The sequence below is a fragment of the Eumetopias jubatus genome, unplaced genomic scaffold, assembly GCF_037043125.1.
Source record: "Eumetopias jubatus isolate StellerSeaLion01/CBP00866 unplaced genomic scaffold, mEumJub1_p1.0 scaffold_17, whole genome shotgun sequence".
Lineage (NCBI taxonomy): Eukaryota > Metazoa > Chordata > Mammalia > Carnivora > Otariidae > Eumetopias > Eumetopias jubatus.
Window position 1 is genome coordinate 43,387,954 of NW_028274823.1, and position 17,695 is coordinate 43,405,648.

The following is a 17,695-nucleotide window of genomic DNA, read 5'->3' on the forward strand; positions in this document are numbered from 1 at the left end:
GTTGGTACTCATCCATTCCAATCTCTGGTTGCTCTTAGTTAAGGCCTTTCTAGTGTCAAGAATTTTTGGAGTCTTCTGATGAGAATGCGGTTTTTCTTTGACTAGAGTAGGCTCCAGAGTTAACGGTCCAGTTTCGTCCAGCTGAAGTAAGACCAAGACCTCCAGCTGAGCTTCACTCAGCGCACTCTGAGAATCTGGGTGAAGTGTTCCATCCATTTCCGTTTCTTTTTCCCTCAGCATTTTCTTTTTAACAGAGCCAAGGAAAAACCCTGATAATGGGTGTTATGGAAACAGAGCACTGACCTAAATTCACATTTATATAGGAATTTGGCAGAGTTCTAAATGATTAACCCATTATGGCATTAGTGTTAAAGGCTTCTTTTTTTTTTTTTAAGATTTTATTTATTTATTTGAGAGAGGGAGGGAGGGAGCGAAAGGGGGGAGGGCAGAGGGAGAGGGAGAAGCAGACTCCACAATGAGCAGGAAGTCACACATGGGCCTCCATCCCAGGACTCCGGGATCATGACCTGAGCCAAAGACAGATGCTTAACCAGCTGAGCCACCCAAGTGCCCCAAAGTCTTCTTTTTTTTTTTTTTAAGATTTTATTTATTTGACCGAGAGAGAGAGCCAGAGAGGGAACACAAGCAGGGGGCGGTGGTAGGGAGAAGCAGGCTTCCCGCAGAGCAGGGAGCCCGATGCGGGGCTCGATCCTGGACCCTGGGATCATGACCTGAGCTGAAGGCAGCCGCTTAATGACTGAGCCACGTGGATGCCCCGCCCCTAAGGCTTCTAAACTCTGTAGTTTTTTCTGGGTGTGGATATAGTTTGAAACTACTTTTGGTTCTACTTTGTTTTTTTCCCCCTACTAGCAGTATTTTAACTTCACCTCTTGGCTTTCTGCAGTGTCTGTTCAAGAGAGCTTGGAAAGAAAATTTGGGAAGCATGGTGGCACTATTCCCGTTGTACCCACAGCAGAGTTCCAAGACAGGATATCGGTGAGTGTGCCGTGATAGGGCCGCACTCTCCACACACAGCCTGCTCTTCTGTAGACCCAGGCAGATGGCCTGGGGTGACGGGTAGTCAACAGCGTGAATGTGTAATGACAGGATCTGTGTGTGCTTTGTACACTCCCTTCTCGTTACATGCTAAACATGGAGTCAGAATTTTAGTTTAAGATAATTAACGGTTAAAATAATAGTTCTTCTGGTCTTCATACTTTCATAATACAGATGACTCAACAAGTGATTCTAACATAATTTTGAAGAATTACTATGTATTCTAACTCTTAAGCTTGAAAGAAAGGAAAAGTAAACATTAGGGGCGCCTGGCTGGCTCAGTCAGAAGAACGTGCGACTCTTGGTCTCCAGGCCGTGAGTTCTAGCCTCACGTTGGGCGTGGGGATTACTTAAAAATAAATTTAATTCCATAAACTTTAAAAAAAAAAAAAAAGCTTAACACAAAACAGAAACAGAAGAACACGTGAAATTGAACTACATGAAGAATTGAAATTGCTATGTGGACATGAACGTGCATGAAAGGAAGCAGGTAGAAAAGGTATCTGAGTGAATGAGCTGTTGACGGGACAGAGTGAGAGCGCTCACACGTCACAAAGAGAATGTCCTCCACAGTAAATGGCAGAGACGTGAAAAACAAAGTCATAGGAAATAGGCCTAGAAAAGGAGATGTTCGATCTCGCTGTTAAATACAAATTAAAATAAGGTTCTTTAATGTGTTAAACTAGGAAAAACCATTAATGGATCTTATATTTACTGTGTCTGTGGTGAAATAGTATACCTTTATTTTGATGACGAGGCAGATTGGTGCAGGTCTTTGGAAAATTTGAAGCGCTATGATTGCTTCGCTGCCCGTGGACACTATCATAACGTCCCCTCTGGGAATTTATCCTGAGAAAATCACGCTAAAGGAGAGGAATGGTTCACGCATGATGATGTCATTGGAATAGTGCTTGCAGTCAGGTGTTTAAATTAGGTTTGCTTTAACAGACTACATGCACATGGCCGGGAAATGGCTAACTTACCATAAATATGTCTTTGTATGAAATACTCAGTCATGGAGAGTAATGTAAGACTAGATTGCAGCATGGGGGGAAAGTTAGGCTTTTGTTTTGAAGAAGAGAAGGTGCTTGGCCACTCTGGGTATTAACCATTGCCCTAAATGAACCTTCATCTTTCCCAGAGCCGTGTCTCTGTTAGTTCTGGTCCCTCTGTCTGCAGTGCCCTGACCCGCTCCCTGCTTACGTGTCCCAGCCCTGGAGGCCCCGCTGCGTGCCGGAATTGCGCACACCCTTCCATCCCCCGTGTCCCTGCGCTGCCGGGACTTGCGACTGCCCTTAGATGGGCTTCTTACTGCTCCCTGCGGCCGCCTGTGTCCCGGCACAGACCTGGCGCACAGCTGGCAACTGAAACCTGGAGAGGGAGTACGCAGAGAGGACCACCACTTAGGAAGGCGGCCGCGACAACTTTTAAATAATCATTGCCCAGTATGTTGGTCTCCCAATTTCCAAATGCTTTCAGGGGTTCAAATGTTGGACTTCAGTGCTATTTCTCACCTCTTACTGACTGACTGATTGTAGGAGTCTTGTAGTGTCAGTTTTAAAAAACGGGGTTTTTTTTTTCCAGCTCCTTCCCTCTAGCTCTCCCTTTCCCAGCCATGCTTTGGCCCTGCCACGACCTACATCATTGACCACCCCACCCCACCCCCCGATGTCCTCAGTCCTCTTCGTCTAACTGAAACTCCACACTCCCTCATTTAGTCACTCCCTCGTCTGGTTTTGCCTCAGCATACCCCCTTGCTAACACCTGAACCCTGAAGAAACCAGAGTCTGCTCCCTTCACACCTGTCCCCTGTGAGCTGGAGGTCCTGCCCACTGCTTCAGCCTGACCCGAACCTCAAGTCCGTGGCCGGCGCTGCCTGGCAGTTCCGCCTCTTCCCCATTCCACTTTCTCGTTCCCTCCTCTCTCCCCCGCACTCCAGCATGTGACCCGGGATCTATCCACGGCCGGGGCAAGGGGGACCGGCCGGGGGGAGGGGGACGGGACTTCCCTGGCCCCTGGCTCTTGGCGCCTGCACGCTGTCTCTTGTCACGCACGTCTCTTCTGGTTCCAGAGCGGCTCTGGGTGCCTCCATCTAAGCCCAGTGGCCTGTTTTCACCCCCCCAAAATGCGCTGCTTGAGCATTTCTCTCCCTCATCAGCAGTCATTCCTGTCAGTGTGCTGAATGCAGGTTTGTTTTTGTGGGGTTTTTTTGTTTTGTTTTGACAGAGACAGCAAGAGAGGGAACAACACAAGCAGGGGGGAGTGGGAGAGGGAGAAGCAGGCTTCCCACAGAGCGAGGAGCTTGATGTGAGGCTTGATCCCAGGACCCTGGGATCATGACCTGAGCCGAAGGCAGACGCCTAAAGCCTGAGCCACCCAGGAGCCCCTGAATGCAGTTTTAAAAAAATAGTCTCCGTAGGACATCCTTAAGAGTTCTGTATACTCTGTCTCCAGTTCTCCTGTGCTCACCTTCGCCGACGCCCCCCACTCCACCAAAACTGTTCTTGTCCAGATAAACACCTTCCGAAGTGATGAGAATGCTAACTAGATGAGGGTCAGCATAGACCCGTTTGCTTGGTGACCCAGTTTTAAGTTCTCACGTGGCATAGCAGGATTTGTATTTGATAGCTAGGTAGGACATATTAGAATGGGGGCGATCATTAATTGTCCTAAAATTTTAGAAAGCATTCCAAAAACAAACTAGTTAGAGGAATCTATTGAAACAAACTGACTTACGGAAATACTTGGCATGGGAAGGAGATGAGCTGACTTGGTGGTCGAAGGCCCTGGGTTATGTCCCAGCTCTAAAAATAGCTGTCAGTAACGGTGGCCAACTTCTCTGGTCATCAGCTCCCTCAGTGGAACGAGGGAATAATGAGCTGCTGAGTCCCGTCCAGCTTTCCACATTGGTGGCACTGCTGAACACATAGCCAGGATCCTACCGCAGATCTACTGTTGGAGATGGCCAGACTCCTTTTGGGGCCCCGTGTGGTGTCCCTGTTAACGGTGTAACGTGCTTCTGTGGTCCATCTGCTCTCAGAGGGGTGACCCATGCTAGACTCACTACTCGCCCCTATGTTTCTTGCTCCCAGCTTTTCTGTGTGCGTTGTTTAACCATGATCTTATTTCATGAGTATTTGTTTGTTGTCAAATGTAATGAACACCAAACTGTGATGAAAACAACTATTTAAATAGCTATCAAGATATCGTACAGAAATTAAATGTATCTTTACCAAAAGAAAAAACAATTCTGTCTGGCTGTATATTGATTGAAGAATCCTTTGTGCTCTTATAAATAAAGTGTGTCTGTGTGTGGTTTTGTTAAACTTTTGTTCTTTTTCCTCTCAGGGTGCCTCCGAGAAAGACATCGTGCACTCGGGCTTGGCTTATACCATGGAGCGCTCTGCCAGGGTATGTGTGCGGATGTTCTTTGCATTTCTGCTCCTGACTCAAAGTCCCACCCAGCCGTGTCCTCTCAGTGGCCAGATTGTGTGTGCAGTGGTACCAAATAGCAGTCTGTTCACATGTTCTTCATGAATGTGTAGCAAAATGCATACTTTCTCAGGCTCAGATGATGGGCAGTGTTTTCAGGCTCTTCAGTATGTTTACCAGGCTTTTGGAAATAAATAACAATAGCAGGTTAGGCGGGAGTGATGTTTGGCAGCTCGCTAAATACCAGCGAGTCAGCCAAACTGGATTGCCCTTCCATACACCACTCCACTGTGGCTGTAGGAAACTGCCTCACTAGAGAATCTGGTGTAAGTAAAAGGGTTTTTGACCACTTGGTCCTTATTTCAAGACCTTAAACACAATTTGAGTCCAGTTTTCCTAATTTCTTCTTGAGTTCAGATTCTGTCCACATGGCTTTAAGTTGAAATCTCATAAGCAGACATTAATGGTGGTGCTTGCTGTTGACTTTTTTTAGTGAGATATCATTGACATGCTATAAATTCATCCTTTTAAAGTAGACAGTCTGTCGGCGCCTGGGTGGCTCAGTCGTTGAGCATCTGCCTTCGGCTCAGGTCATGGTCTCGGGGTCCTGGGATCTAGCCCCACATCGGGCTCCCTGGTTGGCGGGAGGCCTGCTTCTCCCTCTCCCACTTCCCCTGCTTGTGTTCCCGCTCTCGCTGTCTCTCTCTCTGTCAAATAAATAAATAAAATCTTTCAAAAAATAAAAAATAAAGTATACAGTCTGCAACCTTAAGTATCTTCACAAGACTATGTAGCCATCACCACTCCAGAACATTTTCAGCACCCCATTCTTAGTTCTGTACAATTATCACCAAGTGTGACAGTGAGCTCACTCCAGATAAGAGGATGTCTGAAGGACAGAGAAATAGTTCGTATCTGAGAGCTTCTTACTGCCGCCTAGTCAGTACATGCATGTATTAGTTCCTGAGAAGTTGTCCTTCCCGACGGGGTTCAGTGGCCGAGTCCTGCACTGACTCGGGGGCGGGTTCACCTGCACCGGGCCTGTGTGCGCCGTGAATACGTGGCCCAGCTGCTTGGGTCGAAGTTGTCTTCACTGTGTTTTCTCCTACCTTTCAGCAAATCATGCGCACGGCCATGAAGTACAACCTGGGTTTGGATCTGAGAACGGCCGCCTATGTCAATGCCATTGAGAAAGTTTTCAAGGTGTACAATGAAGCTGGTGTGACCTTCACATAGACGGAGTGTGGCTGCCCCCTTCACTGCCCTCCTCCCCTCTTCATCTGCAGACTCTTCACAAGTTTACATGTAACCACAGAAATCTCTCTCTCTCAACTTACTAGATAATGGACATCATTCTCAACAAGTCAGTCCAAATCAGCCCCTTTGAGAAAAAAGAAATTAAGGTTAGGGGATCATGTACAAGCTGATGAATATGAAAGTAGAAATTACCTATGCCAGAGAGCCATTGGGTATTTTGCCGTTAAATGAAAGGCCTCTTCCGTCTGTCTGTGGTGCTTTGTTCCGTGGCCGCTTCAAGCGCGGTCAGAGCTGGGGCCAGGAACACACCCTTTGCCTAGGAGCAGCTGGCTGCTGACCGCTTCGGCGCTGGACGAGTCTGAGACACGCTCTAAGGTGTCAGGTGTGAGCATTTTCAGAAGGTGGCATGGTCCTCAAGTGAGTTACTGGTATTTTACATCAGCAAAATAACTCAATTTCACAGATTGCAAGAAAAATAAAAGCTGTTTCTCTTTATGCATTTTATTCACTTAGAATAAAATAAGTACGTGCTGCTGTAATAAAATTGCCTTTAATCACTTACCAAGGCTAACCTTGACTCAAGCAGTGAATGCCTATAAACATAATAAATGAAAAAAAGCTAGTATTTTTATAATATAAAACAGTATCATTTATAGCTTATCAATCATGTATTGTTGTTCAGCAAAACTAAACTGTCCGATGGAGAATTAAGTTATCTTCATACCTGCAAATGGTGGAGGCTATTTTTGTTAAGACTGTCAGAATTTACTAACCGCAATTACGACATAGTCCAAAGAGTGCAGTGACCTCCTTATCATGTTAATTAATCGTTCTCCTTTGAAGATCTACTGTGTTGTCTTAATTGAACAATAATTCAAGTAGAGTGTCCCAGAAAAAAACCACTTGGGCTCCCACTTTGGAGTCTAGCTGGCGGCTCCAAGCCCTGCCAATGGCCCCGACTCGGCCTGACTTGGCGTCCTCTTTGAGAGGCCTGAATTCTGCGCACAGCTTCATTACCACTGGGCTGGAAACAACCTTGGGTTGAGTGTTTTGTTTGGGAGTTATTTCGCCAGGGCCTTTTGAACAGTAGTGTCCCAATGAAGTACTAGATATTATTTATGTAAGGATGAGCTTTTTTTTTTTTTTTCTAAACAACAATATCCTTTCAGAAGTTTCTAACTACTTTGTAACTGCATGACTTAACCCGGTGATAAAAGCGGTTATTAAAAGTCTACCTTTTCCAAAGCTTACGCTTTCTGTGTTTCTGTGTTTTTATATTTGATAGTAACTTTTCATAAATAATAAAACTAAATTGGGTTTCTTAATTTTTGAAACAACCACCTATATAACATTTCTTTCCACTATATTATGAGCTGCCCAGATTTTATTCTTGAATTCTTTGTGTTTGATTCTGTTAAGCAATATCAATGGCTGTTCTTGGGGAAGAGGTTCTAGTACTCAAAGCTGATATACCCAAGTAATTTTTACTGCCTTTTTTAATGGAGGAATTTTTCATTGATTAGGGTTTTGTTTTTAATAATTGAACCACAGCGTGTAACATCTTAAGGCAGAATACTAACCATGATCAGCGGAACTAGATCCTAGACCTGACTCCGCCAGTCACTTAGCTGCCAAATCTGGAGCTCAGCTTTCATTTGGACTCTGTTTTGTCCGGATTCTGTCCAGAACATCTCTGTAGTTCTGAGCATCAAGTCAGGCAGCAGGTAAACAAGCCGCCCCCACCCCACCCCTGCACCACCGACCAGGTGATCCCTTCCCAAGCTGCTTACTTGCGCTCTGGGTGGAGCACTAAATGTGGGGTTGGGGGAGTGGTAGGGAAACAAGTCCCAGAATGCTTGGAACAATACTGGGTGGGGCAGTCAATTCAGGTCGTGTGAAAGGGGGATGATAAGTCTTCATGGTGGCCTTTGCCTAACATTGGGATTATTTGTAGTGGTTTTTTAAAGATTAGACATTGCTGTGTGTTGCCGGTATTAATGTTATAAAACCTGAATCGCGCTTGCTAGCTATATGAAGACAACAGTGCTGGTGTCAACTTTGGTTTCTGAGGGTTTGAGTTTGAAAATCCTGGTCAGTTAGTCTTTCACCTTCATTGAAATTTTCTAGTTTATTTACTATTTATAATTTTAAAAACTTATATATAATACTCTAAAGTTAATTGCCTCTGAAATAGCCACAGATGGCTTAGGTTACATGTGAAGAATACTTCACTGTTGCCTCGTGAATTCCCTACACCAGAATGTTCTAATTACCTGATAGGTAAGGTTTAGGGACTTGAGATTTTGTAAAAGCTTGGTTTTCGGTTTGGGGGGTGGGGGACACTTCTGTTTGTTTGTTTTTTTTAAGCAGTGCTTCTGGCAACTCAACTACTAGGACTGATGATTTACTTTTTTTAAAAACCTTAGCATCTTAACTCCCCCGCTTTAAGTAAATTCATTCTTTCCTATACCTCCCTGGTAGACTTCCTGAGCCATGCTATACATTCAAACAGCCCCAGCATGGCGGAGGAAGAAAACTACATCTATGGATCTTGCACAGAGGCCCCTGCAAAGGACTTTTTTTTTTTTTTTTTTTTTTGCTTTGTAATATGAGTGTTAGGATTTTTTTTCTCAAATAATTTTTTATTGGCTCCTTTGTGTTGATTTTCAAAGCTTACACAGTGGTTTAGGCAGTTGCTATGCTATTGACAGTTGGGGCCAGGTAGTGCCTTGTCTTGGGGACTGCCCTATGCTTTGTAGGATGTTTAACAGCATCCCTGGCCTCTACCAATTAGCTGCCCCAATGGCATATCTCAGATATGACCATCAAAAACGTATTCACATCACCAGATGTCCCCTGAGGGGTTGAGGGGTTCCCTGCTGAGAATTACTGGATAGCCAAATAGTTCTACCAGTCTTGTAAACAGCTGATGCCTCCAATCTACACACCCAACCTTACCATTCTCCACTCCCGGGGTAGCCACTTCCAACAACTTGAAATGTTTATTTTTCATTATATTTAAATCCTTTTCCCATTTTTTTAAAGAAAATTTTATTTATTTATTTGACAGCACAAGCAGGGGGAACAGCAGGGAGAGGGAGAAGCAGACTCCCCGCTGAGCAGGGAGCCCACCATCGGGCTGGATCCCAGGACCCTGAGATCATGACTTGAGCCGAAGGCAGCTGCTTAACCCACGGAGCCACCCAGGTCTCCCCTTTTCCCATTTTTAATCGGGTTATCTTTTTGTTGTTGATTTCTAAGAGTTCTTTATATATTCTGGCTGTGACCCTTTTCAGATATATGATTTGCAGATATTTCTTTCATTCTGTTGGTGTGTCTTCAATTTTTTGATGGTGTCCTTTAACACAAAAGTTGCTTTTTTTTTTTTTTTTTGATGGAGTCCAATTTACCTTTGGTTGCTGTGCTTTAGGTGTTAGAGCCAAGACACCATTGTGCAATCCAAGGTTACACAGGTCTGATGAATAATAAGGTCTGATGAATAATAATAAATGATTAAAGAAGAATTAACACAACTCCTTTTCAAACGCTCCCAAAAAACAGAAAATGAGGAAACACTTCCAATGAGGCCAGCATTATTCTGATACCAAAGCCAGACAAAGACATCACAAGAAAAGAAAAACCACGGCAGTATCCCTTATATAATTGTGGATACAAAGATACTCAACAAAATACTAAAAACTGAATCCAACAGCTCACTATAGGTGTTAACACATCATGACCAGGTAAGACTTAACCTCAGGAATGCCAGGGTGGTGCAACATAAGAAAATCCCTGTAATACACTCCATTAATAGAATAAAAGGAAAGAAAAAACACCTAATCATCTCAATAGATGTGGGGAAAGCACTTGAGAGGGTTCAAGACCTTTTCATGACAAAGCATTCAGCTAGGAATAGACAGAACTTCTAAACATGATAAAAATCTTGACAAAAAGCCACAGCTCCCATCATACTGAACTGGAAAAAGCAGTATCTGCGTGCAATGGAATATTATTCAGCCATGAAAAGGAAAGGACTGGTGATAACATGCTACAACTTAAATGAACCTTGAAAACCTGCCGAGTAAGTGAAAGAAGTCAGACACAGAAGGTCACATATTGTATGAGTCCCTTTATATGCTGTACCCAGAATAGGGATTCACAGATCAAGAAAGCAGATTCATGGTTGCCAGGGGCTAGGGGAGTGAGGAGTGATTACTTAGGAGTATGGTGTGTTTTTCTGAGGTGATAACAGTTGTTGTGTTTTTTTTGTTTTTGGGCTTGATTGGTTGATTTTTTTTTTTTTTTTTAAGATTTATCCATCTATTAGTGCACGTGCACAAGTCGGGGGGAGGGTAGAGGGAGAGATGAGACAATCCCAAGCAGACTCCCTGCTGAGCACAGAGCTGATCACAGGGCTCAATCCAACAGCCTCAAGATCACAACCCAAGCTGAAACGAGTCAGGTGCTCAACGGACTGAGCCACCCAGGTGCCCCGAGGTGATAACAAAGTTTTAAAACTAAGAGTGATGGTTGCACAACATTGTGAATATGCTAAATACCACTGTACACTTGAGAATTGTTGCTGGGTAAATTTCACCTCGATTAAAAATAAATGAAGGAATTTAAAAAACCCACTAACCTAGAGTTGAACCCCCAGAACCATCCGGGGAGTCTAGTTGCAAATAGGCCAAAGTTTCTGAGAAAGCCTGTTCACAGCAAGTATCCTGTGAGCGGAGTGGAGGTGGGTGCTGCTGTAAGCACACCCTCCCTGGGAAGCCTGCAGTACAGAGTGCTAGCATGAACCAGTGAGCTCAGGGAGTTGCAGGAACCTGGCGGTATTTGGGTCTTTATAACCCTGCAACAGGTCATGATGCTGGTGGGACAGGCCAGGGCCTGGGTCCACCAGGTCTCCCGTGATTACAGCAGGGTCGGCAGCATGAGCGATGATCCTATGCGTTAAGCGGACTGTGCCCATGTGAGGAGAAAATGCTGTGGTTGCTGGATAGTAGAACTCCTGGTTGACCGCCTCTCTTGGCACTTTGAGTAGGTGATCCTCCTGCTTCTGGCCTCTATGGTTTCTGATGAGAGGTCACCTGTTAATCTCATCGAACCTCCCTTTTATGTGATGACTTATTTTTCTGTTTCAAGATTCTCTTTTTGTCTTTGGATTTGAACAGTCTGATTAGGATATGCCTGGTGTGCATCTGTTTGAGTCTTCCTGCTTGGAGTTCATTGAGCTTCTTGGAAGTATAGGTTTATTACATTTTCATCAAATTTGTTTTCAACCAATATTTCTTCAAATACTCTTCCTGCCTCTTTCTCTCTCACCCTCTGTTACCCCCATGGTGCACAGTTGATGCATGCATCTCTCTAATCCTCTTTATTTTTGTTCATTTGTTTGCTTTCTGTTCCTCAGGTTAGATAATCTCATTTGACATATCTTCAAGTTCACAGATTCTTTCATGTGCCTGCTCACATCTGCTGTTGTGCCCTCTAATGAATGTTTTATTTCAGTTGTACTCTCAACTCTAGAATATCTCTTTCATTTTTTTCTATAATTTCTGTCCCTTCATGTGTAATCTCTATTTGGTATTGATCTTATACTTTAATTCTGTAGATGTGGTTTCCTCTAGCTCTTTGAACGTGTTTAGAATAATTGATTTAAAGTCTTTGGGGAAAAAAAAATAAAGTCTTTGATAAGTCCAGTATTTGGGCTTACTTAGGCACAGTTTCCATTTTACCTCTTTTAAATGAGCCATAATGTCTTTCCTTGCACATCTTTTTTTTTCTGAAAACTAGACATGTTGAATAATACAACGTGGCAACGCTGAAATCAGATTCCACACCCCTCCCCCCAGATATCTTGTTGCTTTTTGTTGTTGAGCGTTTGTTTAGTGACTTTTCTGAACTAAGTCTATAGTTTGTTTTCTTTGTTCTGTTTGCCATTGAAGTTTCTCCTCAGGTAGCTTAGTGGTTAGCTAATGACTGGACAGAGATTTCTTTAAGTATCCAGAACCAATAGGTCTCCCATCTTGGCCAGAGAACTCTGTGCAGGTTGGGCCTCACCTTCAACACTCAGCTGGGCAGTTTATATCTCTGCTTTGGTTTTCACTTCCTGCTTGCACAGAGCCTCAAGGTTGTTTAGAGGTGAGAGTTTCAAGCCTTCTCCAGTCTTTAATGAGCACATGCACAGCCCTACACATGTGCATGGCCTTCTAGATTCCCAGGCATATATTGGAATTTTCAAAGTCCCTATGAACATTTCATTCCCCAGTTTTTCCTTTTAAGGTCTTTGCTTTGGTTAGCCTATTGATTTCCCAAACTGTTATCCACCACCTTAATGCAGCCACCAGCTTAAAAAATTGCCTCTAGGGAATGCCTGGGTGGCTTAGTGGGTTGGGCATCTGCCTTCGGCTCGGGTCATGATCCCAGGATCCTGGGATGGAGTCCTGCATCGGGCTCCCTGCTCAGCGGGGAGCATGCTTCTCCCTCTGACTGCAGCTCCCACAGCTTGTGCTTTCTCGCTTACAAATAAATAAATAAAATCTTTTCTAAAAAATTGCCTCCAATTGTTTTGTGACAAACAGCCCCAGGTAAAAAGCTGTTTACATTAGGTGAGCTCCTAGTTGCGACAAATAAAGGCAGGCTTGCAATGGAGTCTTCCTAGGGACAACCAGTCAAGTGAAATAATCACAGTTTTCTGGGAATGAGGCTTTGAAGGAACTCCAACCCTGTTCAGTTCTTTCCAGTAACTGCTAGGCTATTGGTTTTCAAGGCTGCAATGGAGCTGGAGAAGGTACCCCAGGGGTGGGGCATAGAATAGGGTAAGTTAAAAACATCACAGAGCTTGCCATTCTTAAGAAGATGTTGTTTGTTTGTTTTTAATTTGTTTTACATAAATGCTCCTGGATTGCTGTAAACCTTTGGTTAAGAATTCTGAAAAAAAATAGTTGATTCTGACTATATTTTTGCCAGTTTTCTCATTACTTTTATGAAGGAGGGAATTTTTGGAAGTCCCTGCTCCACCAATTGCTTGGACATCACTGTCTATTGCTTTTTATAACACATTTAGAGCTTGTCTGAGGCTGATGTCATACCACTATTGTACAACACACAGTAAAGAGAAAGTGAGAGATAGAAGTACTTATTCTAGAACAGCACACTGCAAGGTGAAGTTAAGGAACCATGGGCAGTGCTTCTCCAGCTCTCTGTGGCAAAGGACCAATTTGTTTGTTTGTTAATCTAATACATCATGGTATGTTGTCCTACCTCATGTGATTAGTTCACATACAACTTGCCATGCAAGTTCAACAACCCAGAGCTGGTCTCTCTACCCTGTTCAACAAGCCTCGTCTGCTGAGCACACTCCTGGAGGTCCAGGCAATGTCAAATTTTTGTAAAAGTTTCTAAATGCTCTGACATGCTCCTTAAAACATCTTTTCTTGCATAATAAAATCAAATCAAATGAAAAAGAAAAACTTCTCATTTCTGCGAAGAACAAGTAGCTTCCAGCAAGATAAATAAGCAATGCCTCTTCTTTACAAATCATTCCCTTTTTAAAAATCCAGAATGTTAAGCTAAATGCCGCTTACACATATGTTTAACTTTATGGTGCTGACTCCTAATAGCAGGAAGGAGAGGAGGCCAGGCGTTCTTGGCCACTGCCACCAATCAGGCCTGATAAGGCTCTGGGGAAAGATCCAGTAGTGTGGCTTCCACAGCCAATAAGCAGTGGACTCAGTTACTACTTGACCTGATTCTGTGACTGTCCAGCTCAAATGCTTCTCTAAAGTCCCTTTCAGAATGTGAAGCGTCTCAAACTGCCTGAGCCTGCCCAGCTACACTCTCAATCAGGTCGGTCCATGATCTTCCCTGAGGCCTATAAGAACATTTCAAGGAAAACCCAAAGAACATGTGAGCCAAATTATGTTCCTCCCTTGGGATGTCCTGGAAGCACTGAGGTGTCTGAAAGCTATATATAGTGTCTGGGAAAATAACCATTTATGAAATGTAGCACAGACTCTAACAATTCTTCCAGAGCTCCTTGCTGATGTGAGAAATCTTAACGTGAGGGCAGCACAACGGATCAATCACGGGGACCTCCTGACCCCTAGGAGCTGCCAACATGCAGGTCCCCTGCCCCTGCAGAGGGGACACTCGGGACACAGGCAATGTTTCCATCCAAACAGGAAAAAATCCAGGGCTCAGTGTACACATTTCACAGCTTTTTATTGAGAATCAGGAAGAGTCCGCTGCAGGCGGACGTGCTCACTGTCCCAGTTTGCCCAGGCCTTCTGCTGCATGGGTGACAGCATTTGTGACTGTGTTGGTCACCGTCTCAGTGACTTCCTTCACCATATTGTCCCCTGTATCATGGGCCTTCTTTAAGGCATCGGCAATGGCTGTCAAGAAGAAAGAGGAATAATGTCCTGTGAGCTAAGTAAAAAATTTCCAGCAGGTAGGGCCCGTGTCACAGAGAGTAGCCCTTGGGCTGTGGTGGTCCTACTGGATCGTGCCCTGGAGGAGCCCCGAGGGGACACAGGGCAGCGGGGCTCCTGGAGGAGTGCATTCAAGGGTGGTTTTATTTCCCTCCACAGCTTGCGTTTCTGCAATTGTGAGTGAAATAACATTGGCTCCACTCAAGGAAAGAGGTCCTTTTACATCGCTATACTACAGCACCCGCACACGCATAAAAATATTTATGTAAATGTATATTTATATAAAGAGAGAATTTTATGTCTAAAATGTCCTTTTGTCCGAGCCTGGTGCCACATAATCGTTTGTGACACCATCTTAACATCCCACAGAAAGGACTGTCTGGATGGATCTTGCTTTAGCAAAGTGCCGTCTGTGGTCTCAGATGAGTGTTGATAATTGCATACCTCCTAAAAGGATGCAACATCAAGGTCAGGGCTTGACCTGGTTAGGCAAAGAACGGCCGCTCCCAGCATCTAGCTTCTCTCCCTCCCTCCTTCCCTGGCCCCAACCTCAGCCATACCTTTCTCTCCAGCCTCCTTGGCGTGCTCCACCACCTCCTTGACCACCCCTTCCACAGCATGAACTGCAAAGATGAGAAGCCCGGAGTGAGAGCACAGTGCAAGCCAGCTTCTCATCAAGGCGGGGCCCAGACAGCTCTGGATAAATCCTGGACACCACCCCAGGCAGGACGAGGCAGCTCATGAGAAGGAGCCCCAGCTGGCTTACTTCAGAGACTCCCGTGGGGCCTGGCTGCTGAGAGACAAGCTGAGTGAGCCAGACAAGGGCACAGGGTTCTCCATGCCCCTCGGCCTGGCCTGGCGAGGCCTGAAATGCAGACGAGCAGGCCCTCCGCAAGGCGGGGCCTGTCTCCCAGATCCGGGCACCTCTCGGATGTGCTGAGAGGTGTGCTGCTGGCCTGCCTCAGCCCGATGGGGGCTGCAGCAGGTGGCCAAGTCCCAAAACCTCCTACAGCAAAACCTAGGCCCCAGAGCGATCCCCCCAACAGGAGGGAACTCTCTGACCACCTTGGAGTTGTCTGAAGTTTGGGTGGCAGTGGCTAGAACCGGAAGATTCTGGAGTCAGAAGAATTGATTCTGATTCTACCTCCACTCTGTGCTGCTTGGTTCCCTCACCTGTGGACTGGGGATGAGACAGAGCTCAGGGCCAGTGGAAGGTGAAAGAGGGCAGGGAACACCAGCCGCAGGTTAACCGATGACAGACAGACATGTTTGCGGCAGCCAGCCAGGCAGAACCACAGCAGCTAACTCGGACACAAGCTGGTTTTCACAAAATGCCTGGTGGGACCTGGACTAGCCTCCCGCATACAGTTGCGGGTGTCTGCACACAAAAAAGGGTTTCTGAGGACTTTGAAGAAATTCAAAATGTCCTTTGGATAAACCCAGTTGGGGGGGGGCGGGGGGGCTGCTGACTTTGAACAGAATGAGACTTGGTGGTTTCTTAGTGAAGAAATCTTTGAAGCTCTGAAGTGATGGTAAAAATAAAAATCCATTTTTCCTTTTTCTGTAGAGGATATTCAGAATAGGCTGTTTTGATACAGGAGGGCTCCCGGGTTTCCAGAGGGAAGGATTCTAGCCACCCAAGGCTCACCCAAGCACCTGGGCTCTCCTCCTGCCCCCAGGGGCCTCCTCAGAGCTGGAGTCCCTCCTGCCCTCAGTCACAGACCCCAGAAATGGGTGTGACCCAGAGAGGCCTGTTTGGGGCACTGGACCCCTCATGACTCCACCCAAGCTGCCCTCCTCAGCTTCCATACCCCTCACTTCCATTCTGTCCTTGTGGGGCTGATTGGCCAGGGTTCCTCAAGAGGCCAAGGCCTACCTCCAATCCGCTGGGATCAGCTTCCAACAGGCCCCACTGAGTCTGCCCCCAGCCCCCCAGCCTCCCAGCCTTAGGACAAGGGCCCAGCTGGAAAGGAGCCTTGGGGTCCTTACCAGCTTCCTCGGTGGCCTTCTCGGTGCGGTGGGCCAGGCCCTCGGCAGCAAGTTTCCCCAGGCCTCCCAGCATCGTGTGGTGACAGGTGGCAAGCAAGCAGGATGCTGGGGCCTGGAGCAGCGTCCTTTTATAGATGCCTCGGATGCCTGCCTGGGCTCTGGAGCACCGGCCCCCGCCTCAGCCAAGTAGGAGATCAGGTGATGAGTCAGCATAGGCGGCGGCAGGAGGAAGAGGTTTAGGTGGGGCCGACCCAGTGCTGTGACTCCAGCCTTGCCCCTCTGGCAGTATGAGACCCCCACACCCCATATTCTGGACCCGGTGAGGGTCAGGGACTGGACAGAGGAGTCAGCTCTGGGACGTGGCCCTCCCCCAAAGCAGGAGGCCTGACGGCCCTGTGGGATGAGAGGCAATTGGGGAGCCCTGCCAGCCCCCTGGGCTTCAAGCTCCCCACAGCCCGGACACGAGTGCAGCTGTGTCCCCCCCAGCCTGCTGTTCAGGATCCCCAGGGGGGCTAGTTAGGTAGGGGCTTAAGGGTCTGGGGGTCTGGGGACCTGGATGGCCCCTCAGGCCAGGAACACAAGTGGAGTGGGGGCCATTGGACCCCAGGACCTCAGCTCTGCAGCGTCTCTGCAGTTTTCACTGGAAATTTGAGGGGTGGCGACCTCATCATGGTACCTTGCCCAAGGCTGAGGAGGACACAGCATTAACCAGAAACCCAGTCACCCCTGGCTTGCAGTCAGCCGCTTCTCACTCACAGGAGCACCTGAGCACCTGGACGGCCCTGCTCAGGAGCAACCAGCCCAGGAGGGAGCCTGGCCATCGCTGCACCCTGGGGCCGGGCTTCTTGGAGAGGTCCAGTGCCCCCCAGGAGGCCCTAGAGGAGTAGATGGAGGACCCCACCACCACCAGGTACGTCTGGTGGCCCTAGCCAGAATTCCAGAAAGCCACTCCACCAGCCCCTGACGCATCACATGCTTAAGGGGCCAGGTTGCCTCTCTAGTTATTCAGGATGGAGAGAGATGCCTCAAGCCACGTGCCACATGCTGCATCCCTTAGTCACTAGCCCAACCTGAGCCTCAGTTTCCTCATCTATAAGATGGGGACAGCCATGCCTTCCTGGCCATGTCACTGAGAGTCAGCGGGATCATGTGTGCAAGCTCTTGGTAAACTTGTATTCCCTCCCCTTTGTCACTGATGTGCCAGGGAGGGGCTGCTTGGCAGTGAGCCCTGACTGACCAGTGGGTGGGCCAAAGAGTAGCAGGGGCAGAGCTGGGGAGCGTGACCCCACTGGCTGGGAGTCACGGAAGAAAATTCCTCCCAAGTCCCTGTTCATGCCATCCAGGCCTAGGGCAGGGGTCTGAGGCCGCCTCCCCGTGTACCTGCTCTCTCAGCCCTCAGAGCTGCTCAGGAGCGGGTGGTGAGCCCTAATTAGTGGGGCCCTTACAGCCTGGGTACTAGAGGGCTGAGGCCCTCCCACACTCCTAATTGGTGTTAGGTGGCCCCAAGCTGTGGCCACCCCCCT

At 46.8% G+C, this 17,695-nt stretch overlaps 2 protein-coding genes across 2 annotated transcripts in view; one reads left to right on the top strand and one right to left on the bottom strand.

The window, feature by feature from the left end:
• Nucleotides 1-6,995, top strand: part of GLUD1 (glutamate dehydrogenase 1) — a 36,626-nt gene extending 29,631 nt beyond the window's left edge. Inside the window, exons 11-13 of the mRNA XM_028098508.2 lie at nt 905-996; nt 4,405-4,467; nt 5,605-6,995. Of these exons, the coding sequence (XP_027954309.1) occupies nt 905-996; nt 4,405-4,467; nt 5,605-5,724 (275 nt within the window). The 3' untranslated portion in view covers nt 5,725-6,995. The remainder of the gene's footprint in view (nt 1-904; nt 997-4,404; nt 4,468-5,604) is intronic.
• A 7,018-nt stretch (nt 6,996-14,013) lies between these two features.
• On the bottom strand, nt 14,014-16,478 carry FAM25A (family with sequence similarity 25 member A). The gene is made up of 3 exons (XM_028098483.2): nt 16,173-16,478; nt 14,744-14,806; nt 14,014-14,147 (listed from the first exon to the last, which is right to left on the bottom strand). Exons 1-3 carry the CDS (start codon nt 16,243-16,245, stop codon nt 14,014-14,016), a joined length of 270 nt encoding a protein of 89 aa, XP_027954284.1. The 5' UTR covers nt 16,246-16,478.
• Nucleotides 16,479-17,695: the final 1,217 nt, after the last annotated feature.

Excerpts from the sequence above, each read along its gene's own strand:
- FAM25A (XM_028098483.2), bottom strand. The coding sequence starts at position 16,245 with ATGCTGGGAGGCCTGGGGAAACTTGCTGCCGAGGGCCTGGCCCACCGC. Across the intron at positions 14,807-16,172 it reads GAAGGCCACCGAGGAAGCTG|TTCATGCTGTGGAAGGGGTG; the intron begins GTAAGGACCCCA and ends TCATCTTTGCAG. Across the intron at positions 14,148-14,743 it reads CAAGGAGGCTGGAGAGAAAG|CCATTGCCGATGCCTTAAAG; the intron begins GTATGGCTGAGG and ends TCTTCTTGACAG.